The sequence below is a fragment of the Artemia franciscana genome, chromosome 16 (genome assembly GCF_032884065.1).
Source record: "Artemia franciscana chromosome 16, ASM3288406v1, whole genome shotgun sequence".
Taxonomy (NCBI): Eukaryota; Metazoa; Arthropoda; class Branchiopoda; order Anostraca; family Artemiidae; genus Artemia; species Artemia franciscana.
In genome coordinates, this window is record NC_088878.1 from 13,230,953 (window position 1) to 13,243,708 (window position 12,756).

The 12,756-nt window shown below is 37.3% G+C and overlaps 1 protein-coding gene across 1 annotated transcript in view; it reads left to right on the forward strand.

Moving 5' to 3' along the window:
• The window catches only part of LOC136037096 (transcription factor Dp-1-like), a 98,093-nt gene that overhangs the window by 8,126 nt on the left and 77,211 nt on the right, over nucleotides 1-12,756 (forward strand). The window contains exon 2 of the mRNA XM_065719551.1: nucleotides 12,263-12,358. Coding sequence (XP_065575623.1) covers nucleotides 12,295-12,358 — 64 coding nt within the window. The 5' untranslated portion in view covers nucleotides 12,263-12,294. The remainder of the gene's footprint in view (nucleotides 1-12,262; nucleotides 12,359-12,756) is intronic.

Sequence of the window (12,756 nt, forward strand, 5' to 3'; positions counted from 1 at the left end):
CTCGTATTTTCCCGAAACGCATCTGATAGAAATTTTGAGATGGTCATTTGCTGTTACAGAAACTTCGAAAAGAGCTCATTCGATTGAAAAGTGAAAAGGCGAGTGCTCCTTTTAATAGTCAAAAGTGATCGGGGGGCTACTAAACACCCTCCCCCACGCCCACCATTTCCCCAGCACGTTCAGTCAAAATTTTGAGATAGCCATTTTGTTCAACGTAATTTGAAAGGTCTGGAAATTATATCTTTGAGGTTGACAACCCCCCATCCCACAGCCTTCAGGACAAGGGTTATAAATTATGTCCTGAGGGCATATAAGGTATATAACGAAAGGACGATCGTAAAAACTCCGGAATGGGCTCATTTGATAGGAAATCAGATGTTCTGGCGTCTGATTCAGAATCATTGGAGGGTGGACCCACACCTCGTATTTTCCCAAAATGCATCTGATGTAAATTTTGAGACTGCCATTTGTTGTCGTAGAAACTTCGCAAAAAGCTCATTCGATTGAAAATTAAAAGGGCTTGTGCTCTTTTTAATAGCCGAGAATGATTGGAAGGCAACTACCCCCCTCCCAAGCCCACCATTTCTTGAAACATCTCCAGTCGAAATTTTGAGATAGCTATTTTGTTCAACGTAGTTGAAAGGTCTGGAAATTATATATTTGAGGTGACAACCCCCCTACGGCCCTCAGGGTAAGGGCTGTAAGTTATGCCCTGGGGGCATTTAAGGTATATATAGAAAGGATGATCATGTAAACTTCGGAGGGGGCTCATTGGATTGATAATCAGAAGTTCTAGTGCCCTTTTTAAGACTCAGAGTGATCGGAGGGTGGATCCCCCCCACACCTCTTATTTTCCCAAAATTCATCTGATAGAAATTTTGAGATGGCTATTTAAGTCTAGCAAAGACGGCTCCTATAGACAGGACATAGCGGATAGTCAAAGTGATTGGAAGGCAACTACTCCCCTCCCACGCCCATCATGTCCCGAAACATATCGAATCAAAATTTTGAGATAGCCATTTTGTTCAACGGAATTCAAAGGGCCGGAAATTATGTATTTGAGGATGAAAACCCCCCTACCACAACAACCCTCAGAGAGAGGGTTGTAACTTATGCCCTGGGGCAAAATAAGGTTTTATATAGAAAGGATGATCATATAAACTTTGGAGGGGTCTCGTTGAATTGGTAATGAGCAGTTCTAGTGCACTTTTTAAGATTCAGAGTGATCGGTGAGTGAATACCTACCCCCTCAAATCTCGTATTATCTCGAAATGCATCTGGTAGAAATTTTGAGATGGCCATTTGTTGTCGTAGAAACTTCGAAAAGGGCTTATTCGCTTGGAAATTGAAAGGGCTTGCGCCCTTTTTATCATTCAATAGTGATTGAAGGGCAACAAACCCTCACGCCACGCCCATCAATTCCTAAAACACATCTAATCCAAATTTTGAGATAGCCACTTTGTTCAGTGTAGTTGAAAGGCCTGGAAATTATGTCTGACTACCACCGTACCTTCTCAAGACCAGAACATAATTTGCACTCTACTGAAAGAAAATGGTTGTGGATTTTCAGTTTATTATACATATACTGATATATATTTCTTAAAGTTCTAATAATTTTTGATTCATTAAAGTTAAAAAAGTTAAAATATTTAAACGTATTTTGGTTATTTAAATCATGTAATAAATAACCGAGTCAAACTCAAAACGAGCAAAAATTAATATTAGTAGGGCTGACAACCCCCATGGCTTCTCAAGACCAGGATAATTTGCGCTTTACTGAAATCAAAATACATTTAAAATGTTTTCACTTTGTTTCTACCACTTTAAAATGGTTTTACTAAATACATGAAGGAGGAAGTCCTCTCCCTTGCGCTCCAATAACAGTGTGAGTGCCCTTTTTAAGAGTAACAAGAGAATGGAGGGGAAGCAGCCCTTCTCTCAAGCCCATTCATTTTCCAAACGCATCCAATCCAAATTTTGAGACAGCCATTTTGTTCAGCATAGTAGAACGGTCCAGCAACTATATTTTTAGGGATATTAGGCATGCCAACCCCCCATAATTCTGCAATTGGGCCATTATGCTTTAAAACTAAATGTTGCTTTAAAATAAATCAAATGGCATTGTGTTTATGGTTGCCAATAAGGCACATCAGCATTATATCGAGAACGACTGGAGATATTGAGTTGAAGCTTGTGGTGATACTACTATTGCTACTTCTGCTTTTACAATTTAAATAAATAAAAGCAGTGTAAGTATATCCAGGTTGTCAAAGAGCATAGATAGAATCTTTTGGGAATGATATTAAGTTTTAATTTCTTAGGTCAAATTCAGAAGCTATAGAATTAAATTAAAATGTACTGTTTGTGACAGGATTAAATTTTTTTGAAAAAGTTTCTCCACCATACAAATAGCAGCCCATACTATGGATTCTTATAGAAGAAATTGAAAAGATATACAATATTATTTTTCCCATGAAAAAGACTGTCAACAAAAGAACCAACAGAAATTAATTTAAAAACTCCATAAAAAAAAGTTTTCAAAGAAAATCTAAGAGCTCCATTAAGCCAAAAATGAGCAGAAATAGATTCAAATAATCATCCAAGCATAAAACTACCACTAGTCACTATCAATCAATCAGCGAAACTCAAAACGAACAGAAATTACAGTAAATAGCCGAGTGAAACTCAAAAACGATCAAAAATTAACATGAAGAGGGCTGATAACCCCTATGCCTTCCCAAGACCAGAAAAAAAAATTTGCGCTTTACTGAAAACAGAATACGTTTAAAATGCTTCCACCTTTCTTACTTTCATAAATGAAGGATGATCAAAACCTCAAGGAAGAAATGTCAGCATATGTCATTTAAAATGACAGTCCACGGTCATTTGTTTGTTTTTTCATTAAAGCGCAAATTGTGTTCTGTTTGAGAAGGCATTGGGGTTATCAGCCCCTAACGGAGCTATTTACTTTCCTTTGAAAAACTTGTCTTGTGGAAAAAGTTTGCTAATCAGTACTGCTGTACGCAAATTACTGTCTTCAAAATTTGATTATCTACCCTTAGAGAGTTTGGTCTTGTCGTTCCTAGAACTGGCCTTGAGTAGATGCCTTACAGCTCTGAAGCAGTATTTTTAATTACAATCGTGGTATTTTCTACTTTCTGCTTTTATTCAGCATGCTTGAAAGCCGTTGAATTTCAATGTTTGAAGTTTTATTCTTGTCTTTCCCTCATTTTAAGATAGCTAAACGGTATTTCATATGGACAAATCTAGCAACCATTGCCCAAGTCACGTTTTGAATTTGTTCATGTTGTCGGTTTTCTTTAGTCAGTTTGAGGTCAACGGACAAATTACTAATTATTTTTGCACGACAGAATTAGCTTAAAACCTTCGCGCCACTTTCGAGTCAGACAGTATTAATGATTGGGGAATATTTTATAAAAAACAATAACAAAAACAATGTTTATCAATTGCCTCTCTTCCCCTTCCAGTTAGAGATTACGCGGATCTGCAGCCTTCACAATCGCTAAGGGGTGGGTAATGTAGGAATTTTGAGCGTATATAAGTCACTTTGAATGTTTTGAAAGGAATGTAAATATGCGAATAAAAGGTTGATACTAATTGAGAAACATCATGTGGGAAGGTTTTGCAGTATAACTTTTGTGTGATAAAGAGGAGAATACACCAGTGAATGACAATGTTATTGCGTAAATGCGCACAGGGCCTTGGAGACTGGGCCCTAGGTATTTGTTTTATCGTCTTCACTTGTTTTTATTTTTGATATATTTTACTAAAAACAGTGAAAATATGTATGAGAGGTCATAGCAGCGATTCTTTGTACTGGAGACCAAGAACTACAGGCAACATTTTCGTGGTCCTCATGCAATTATGTATCAGACTATATAATACAGAATAAAATGTCTCAGATATTTTGATAGCAGATCTCTTATGATTGTCAATATTTTATTCTGTGTTAAAAACTCATCAAAAATTGAAAAAAAAGGAAAAAAAACCCGAAAGCAGTTAAACTTGTAACATTAAATTCTTTATTTAAAAAACCTTGCGTTAAACCACCCTGAGGCTATGTCCCTAGAATTTACCCTTGCCTGCCCCCACTCCCTCGTGAAGGCTTGGAGTGCACACGGTCTAAGCTTTTTGGTGGTTTTGGTGGTGCTTTTCTCGAGTGTGGTGTTTTGAGGAGTTAAGATTTTACGGATTAAATTCCAGGAAGTTCAGAATTTAGCAGTTAAGTGTTTTGAAATGTGAAAACATTGCTTCCTTCTGCTAGTAGGAGGTAGTTCAAATAAACCATCCTAATTTACTCAAATGCCCAATCTCAGTACCCAATTTTGCCTATACTTGGTGTCGTACAAGTACTTCAAATGCCTTCTGTTCCTTCAGTTTTTTTTCTTCTTTTTTTAGTTATATTACTTGTGATTTTATTTCCAATCAAAATTGTGTCGATTTTTACTCTCTATTTGTTCACTAAGGGCAGCTGAAGTTAAGCTCTTCGAATTCTGAGTAGGTAAAAACATGTGTTGTCAGGTTGGGCGCGTTTCTGTTAAATTGGAATGATAAAAATATACATTCATTCTAAACTAGAAGACTGGTTGGTGTCTGCCGTTTCAATAAGAAATTAGGTTACAGGTAGGTAGGTAGGTAATTTTATTCAAAAAACAATTCAATAAACTTTCATTCTAAAAAAAAAATAGGCCGCAATGGCCTGTAAGCATAGCTGACATCAAATACGATCCATTTCTTTAAAAAATTTCACTTACATCAAAAAGAAAAATAAATAAGATAAATAAACTACAAAAAAGAAAAGAAAACACAGGTTACAGCATACGGCATAACCCCTGTTCCCCTTCGATTTCCTTGAAATGGCTTTATTGAATGAATAAAAGCTCCAGAAGATCATGCAATGTCATTTTTGGGCCTCTAATTGTGCGTTTTCATTTTGCGACCTTATCAAATGTCGCAATTTAATTTAATGTCGAGAAGATTGTTTCCGAAATAAATTGTATTTGCCATACATGCGAGTAACATGAAATTTGCATTCTTGCCAAAAGTTTTATTCATTATACCCAATTTAAACCAGATTAGAAATGTATTGCTATCAAGCTGCGTAGCTCAAGTTTGAAACGTATACGTAACATATCAGAAATAGGAAAATTGTTTGTCCCTCTTTAAAAATAGTAAAAGTAAGTAAGTAAGTAAGACGGCACTAGACCTTTAAGGTCCAAACTGGTGGTGCTGATCTCCGTTTCATGGCCCTTCAGCCAGGAAGTGCAGTGGGGGGCTGGGGGCCAACCATCCTGTGCTTTCGCACACTTTCTGCTTACCTTCCCCAGATTTCTCCAGGTACCCATTTAGAGCTGGGTCGACTATGGTGGAGCTTACAGAGTCACGCCACTGACCCCCGTCCCAAACTAAATAACTGGTCACAGCTGGGATTGAACCCGTGCCCCTTGGACACAGAATTCCCATGCCAGCGTGCCAACCACTCAGCCAGTACGGCTTTAAAAATAGTGCTTGTAGTTCTATGTATTATTTCATTAAAGCCTGAAAATGAGGCAAAATCGCCTAAAAAAGAAATATGTTCTGCTTCCATTAAATCGTCACCTTGGTAGTTTGCCTCGAGGAGTTCTTTTAAACGCAGAGGGTTCATCAAACAGTTTGTGGTAACGAACTGTAGTAAGGAGCAACCCGGCTTAATAGTAACCGAAACTTAAAAAATGGAATTTTGATACCAATAGTTAAATCAAAAGAATTGCATTTTAATGCTGATTTTAAACATGTAAGTTTTACCAAGATTAGTCTTACCCACCAAAAGTTACGAGCCTGAGAATATTTGGCTCATTTTACAAAATAGGGGGAAACAACCTCTAAAAGTCATACAATCTTAACAATAATCACAAACCTGTTTGTAGAAGTTTAAAGCTCCTATATACAAAAATGTGGAATTTCGCATTTTTTGCCAGAAGACAGATCACGGACGCGTGTTTATTAGTTTTTTCCCCAGGAGTGATTGTATCGACTGAGTGGTCCTAGAATGTCGCAAGAGGGCTCATTATAACGGAAATTAAAAGTTCTAGGGCCCTTTTTAAGTGACAAAAAAAATTGGAGGGCACCTAGGCCCCCTCCCACGCTCATATTTTCCCAAAAGTCACCGGATCAAAATTCTGAGATAGCCATTTTATTCACCATAGTCGAAAAACCTAATAACTATGTCTTTAGGGACGAATTACTCCCCAGCAGTCGCCGTGGTAGGGGCTGCAAGTTACAAACTTTCACGTGTGTTTACATATAGTAATAGTTACTGGGAAGTGTACAGACGTTTTCAGGTTTTTTTTTGTTTGGGGTGGGGAGAGTTGAGTGGGGGGGCTACGTGGGAGGATATTTCCATGGAGAAACTTCTTATGGGGGAAGAGAATTACAATGAAGGGGGCGCAGGATTTTCTAGCATTATTTGAAAAAAAAAACAATGAAAAAATAAATATGAAAAGTTTTTTCTACTGAAAGTAAGGAGCAGCATTAAAACTTAAAACGAACAAAAATTATTACGCATATGAGGAGTTTACCTCCTCGTAATACCTCACTCTTTATGCTAAAGTATTTTTAGTAATTTCAACTGTTTATTCTACGGCCTTTGTGATTCAAAAATCATTCTTAAGGAATTGGGACAAAATTTAAGCTTTAGTGTGAAGAGCGAGGTATCGACGAGGGGTGAACCCCCTCATATACGCAATGAAAACGTACGAATATAGAAGTTCTTTCCGTAATTTAATTCGTAAGTTACGTATATTGTTTACCAATGAAAACGTTCGTAAAAAATTAAAGGTTCTAGTTGCCTTTTTAAGTAATCAAAAAATTGGAGGGTAACTAGGCCCCCTCCCTCGCTCCTTTTTCTCAAAATCTTCCGAATAATTGGAATTAATTAATATGCAAATTTCATTTTAATTATTTATGTGCGGAGAGCCAAGATCAAAACATGCATTAATTCAAAAACGTCCTGAAATTAAATAAAAAAAATGAGTTATTTTTAAATGAAAGTAAGGAGCAACATTAAAACTTAAAACGAACAGAAATTACTCCGTATATGAAAGGAGCTTTTCCTCCTCAACGCCCCGCTCTTTACGCTAAAGCTTCTTACTGTTTTAAAAAGCAGAGTTAAGAGAAAGAGTCAAACGTTAAGCGTAAAGAGCGAGGCGTTGAGGAGGAAAAGCCCCTTTCATATACGTAGTAATTTCTGTTCGTTTTAAGTTTTAATGTTGTTCCTTACTTTCATTTAAAAAAACTCGTTTTTTTTTGTTTAATTATTAAAAGAATCAAAGTCCAAATTTCAAAATATTGCCTCTTCTGATATACTCAAGTCCGATTCCTTTCTTTTGGTTACATTTCTGAAACAGCTGTAACCAATTATAAGGTTACTTTAAAGTGAGTAAGGAGCGACCCGGCTTAATAGTAACCAAAACTCTAAAAAATAGAATTTTTATTCCAATAGCTACATCAAAAGAATCGCATTTTAATGCTAATTTTAAATATATAAGTTTCATCAAGTTTAGTCTAACCCGTCAAAAGTTACGAGCCTGAGAATATTTGCGTTATTTTAGAAAATAGGGGGAAACACCCCCTAAATGTCATAGAATCTTAACGAAAATCACACCATCAGATTCAGCGTATCAAAGAACCCTACTGAAGAAGTTTCAAGCTCCTATCTACAAAAATGTGGAATTTTGTTTTTTTGCCAGAAGGCAGATCACGGATGCGTGTTTGTTTGTTTTTTTGTTTTTTTTTTCCCAGGGGTGATCGTATCGACCCACTTGTCCTAGAATTTTGCGAGAGGGCTCATTCTAACGGAAATGAAAAGTTCTTGTGCCCTTTTTAAGTGACCAAAAACATTGGAGGGCACCTAGGCCCCCTCCCACGCTAATTATTTTCCCAAAGTCAACGGATCAAAATTCTGAGATAGCCATTTTATTTAGTGTAGTCGAAAAACCTTATATCTATGTCTTTGGGGACGACTTACTCCCCCACAGTCCCCGTGGGAGGGACTACAAGTTGCAAACTTTGACTAGTGCTTACTTTTGTAAAAAGTGATTTTTGTAAAAAAGTGATTTTTTGGTTGGAGGCACGGGTTGAGAAGAAGGGGATATGCTGGAGGAACTTTCCAACGAGGAATTTGTCATGGGGGAAGAAAATTTCCATGAAGGGAGTGCAGGATTTACTAGTATTACTCAAAAAAACAATGAAAAAATAAATATGAAAAAGTTTTTTTTTCAGCTGGAAGTAAAAAGCAGCATTAAAACTTAAAACGAACAGAAATTATTACCCATATGAGGGGCTCACCTCCTCCTAATACCTCGCACTTTACGCTAAAGTATTTTTAGTAATTTCAACTATTTATTCTGCGGCTTTTGTGATTCAGGGGTCATTCTCAATGAATTGGGACAAAATTTAAGCTTTAGTGTAAAGAGCAAGGTACTGAAGAGGGGGCGAACCCCCTCATATATATAATAAAAACATGAGAATACAAAAGTTCTTTACTTAAGCTAATTTATAAGTTACTTATATCTTTTACTAATAAAAAGACTCGAAAAAAGTTCTAGTTGCCTTTTTAATTAACCGAAAATCGGAGGGCAATTAGGCTTCCTCCCCCTTTTTTTTCTCAAAATTATTCGATCAAAATTATGAGAAAGCCATTTAGCCAAAAAAAAAAAAAAAAAAAAAATATGCAAATTTCGTTTTAATTATTCCTCTGCGGAGAGCCAAAATCAAAACATGCATTGATTCAAAAACGTTCAGAAATAATATAAAAAAAAGTTTTTTTTTAACTGAAAGTAAGGAGCGACATTAAAACTTAAAACGAACAGAAATTACTTCGTATATGAAAGGGGCTGCTTCCCTCATCAACGCCCCGCTCTTTACGCTAAAGTTTTTTTACTGTTTTAAAAAGAAGGATTGAGAGAAAGAGTCAAACACCAGATCTGAAAAATTAGAAAAAATGAGGTATTTTTAACTTACGAACGGGTTATCGGATCTCAATGAAATTTGATATTTAGAAGGATATCGTGTCTCAAAGCTCTTATTTTAAATCCTGACTGGATCTAGTGACGTTGGGGGAAGTTTGGGATGGGGGAACCTAAAATCATGGAAAACGCTTAGATTGGAGGGATCGGGATGAAACTTGGTGGGAAAAATAAGCAGAAGTCTTACATACGTGATTTACATATTTGGAACGGATCCGATCTATTGGGGGGGGGGGTTAATTCTGAAAAATAAGAAAAAATGACGTATTTTTAACTTACGAAGGAGTGATCGGATCTTCATGAAACTTCATATTTAGAAGGACCTCGTAACTCAGATCTCTTATTTTAAATATCAACCGGATCAAGCGTAATTGGGGGGGGGGGGCAGTTTGGGGGGGGGGACCGGAAATCTTAGAAAATACTTAAAGCGGTGAGATCAGGATGAAACTGGATGGGAAGAATAAAAACCTGTCTAAGATACGTGACTGACATAACCGGACCGGATCTGCTCTCTTTGGTGGAATTGGAGGGGGGTAATTTTGAAAATTAAGGTATTTGTAACTTACGAAAGGGTGACCAGATCTTAATGAAATTTGATATTTAGAAGGATCTTGTGCTTTAAAGTTCTTATTTTAAATTCCGACCAGATCCTGTGATGTTGGGGGGAGTTGGAGGGGGAAACCGGAATTCTTGGAAAACGTGAAAATTTGGGTATTTTTATCTTACGAATAGATGATCGGATCTTAATGAAATTTGATTTTTAGAAAGAATTCATGTCTCAGAGCTCTTATTTCAAATCCCGACCAGATCTGTACGATTTATAAATAAATCTTCAGAGAAAGACAGCTTGCTGTACATCCTTGAACTCCGGATCTTACAGACGTATTTACACAGATTATTTTAAGGTTTCCAATAAATATTTCGGGGAAATGACCCCACTTATAACATTGACTGATTCAAAAGCAGTCTCGGTTTTCGACTCTAGCATCCGAGCGAACCTTACGATGGTTCACGCACCTGTTTGGAATGTCACCACGTCTACCCGCCACGACGATCCTCGACTTCGACCCTATCAAGGCCGGTTGGAAGTGACCTTGCGGCCGACCAAAGAAACGTTGGTCCGATAGCCTGTCCGAGTTCCTGACGATGGCAAACACCATGATGTGTCGCCAAGATGGCAAGGGTCTTTATTTATGAAAGATTGTTTCATTTTATGTACGATTCATAAATAAATCTTCAAAGAAAGACAACTTACTGTACATCCTTGAACTCCGGATCTTACAGATATATTTACCTAGAATTATTTTAAGGTTTTCAATATATATTTCGGGGAAATGACCCCACTTATAACATTGACCGATTCAAGAGCAGTCTCGGTTTTTCACTCAAGCATCCGAGCGAACCTTACGATTGTTCGGGCACCTGTTTTAAATGCCACTACATCTACCCACAAAGACGATCTACGACTTCGACCCTATCAAAGCCGGTTAGAAGCGACCTCACGGTCGACCGAAGAAACTTTGGTCCGACAGCCTGTCGGAGTTCCTGACGATGACAAACATCAGACCGGGTGAAGTGCAAATACTCGCCGTGGACCGAAGCGGATGAAGAACAGGCAGACGTCACTCTACGCCGAGCAGCGCCCGGCAGGAGACGTAAGTCAAAGCCAAGTAAAAGAAGGATGGGGATGTTGCACACCTTTGAATTTGAATCGCATAGAAATTTTATCCAAAACAGTTTTAGGATTCAGTGGGCCTTCCCTCTTTTATGGAAATTTCATATTCTAGGGTCAAGGATTAACTTTAGGTGAAATGTAAGCATATTGTGCCATTTTGGACATTGAGATTAAATTTAATCTTGCAAAATTGACATATTCTTTACCCAAGAAAATGAGGACAATAAAGAGCCAGTGAAAAAGTTGAAAAATTATGCAAATTTTTCTGTCAAGACCTCCGCTTGACCGTCTTCAGGTCAGAATAAAACTGATAAACATATAAAAAACCAAACCTTAACAAAACACAAAACTAAAATAGGAAGACCCTTTCTTAGTAACGGTGAAAGGGTAACACTTTCACCGTGTGTTCTAAGTCGAAAGTTAAGGAAATTTACTAGCTGGCACCCAAGTAAAAGTTCAATAACAATTTTGTTTCCCTTCACACAATTAAGATCTTAGGAGGGGATAAAGGAGCGTTCTCCCAGTGTCTCTGAATTAAGTGTTGCCAAATAAAAACCTAACAAGGCATAGACGGTATAAAGCCACAGACGGAACTCCACCACTTCAAATGCTTGGGCATGTTCGAGATTTTAGGCGACAGTAATGTTCCGTGGCAATTAGTCTATGAGCCATTGCCTCTGCGATCGACCGGATATTGTAGAATTTAAGTCTTCACTTTTTGGGGAAAATAATTAGGTTACCTAGAATTCGGCTTCTTAAGTCAGTTTGTCTGGAGAGTTTGAAGGATGGCAGACGTGATTCATGGCCAAATCAGGTAAAGAAAGCACTGGGCCTTTGTAGGCCTTCGGAGATGTGGAATAATGGAAAAGGGTCGATGGCTGGGAACATTTCAGAATGGAAGGAGGTGCAGCAAACCATAAACGACCAAAAAATCCGAGAGTGGCGAACTCAAAAGAATCTATGTCTTTGAGGATGTTACTCCTGAGCTAGAGATTGTTAGGAGGGAGGAGATTTATTTGAGATTCGGTTGAATAGAGAGGATTTGAAGAATACGTTGTTGGTTATGGGGGATAGTTTGGAGTTAGGAGAGAGAAGAACATTTTTGGAAAGCCTAGGTTGGCTGCCGGCCCCTATCTTTGCCCGATATGAGGATGTGTGAATGAGAATCTCTATCATTTTGTACCCGACTGGGAAGAACTGTCTGAGTTGCGAATGAATGTGTTGGAAAAGGGTGTGGGAGTGAGCGCTGGTTAAGCGAGCGGATGTCTGAGAGGAACCCGTTTGCTAATAAGTAACTGCATAAGTTTCTTCTTATAGGGACTAAACATAGGGAATTATGTTTGAGGGGATAGTTTGTTAAGGTTTTTAGGAGTTGAATTTTAGTATGGTTGTTGCTGGTCGGTTAAAAATGTTGACCTTGTTCTTTGTGTGTTTTTTCTTGTTTTGTACTATTTGAAGTTGTATGTTGTTTTTTGGGCTTTGTTTATAGTCGTATTTTGTGTGTTATTATTAGATTATACTGTTGTAGTAAAATGTTAGGTTATATAAATTTATTTTTTAGATTTGGATTCTATGTTGTTTTGAGGCGAGAGAATGTCACAACAAGCTTCAAATGGTGCACCGCAGGCAACTACTCTGTGGGTGCAAGACTCCAACGGTAATATATTTTTAGTATTTCTTAGAAATTTTAGTTCGTAATGTTACAAATTTTCCCTTGATTAGCTGTTTTCCTGCTTTTACTCAAATACAAGGCATAGTAATAATATACTATTATATGCATTACATGTACTAAGTGTCTGTTTAGTTTAGTCTGTGTTTGCAACACAAATGCAAGAAATGAAACATAAGCTATTGAAGCTAGAAAATATAAATTTTGTACAAAGGATATTAAAACTATGAGTAAGGCGATAGACATCTAATACCTGGATACTAATCATCGAAAAACAAAGGAAATCCAGAAAGCTCGGAATGCTAGGAATAAAATCATGAATTTAAATTTCATTGCATATGCTTCACGATTTTTTTGATGCTACATTTAACATTGCTTGATGTCAA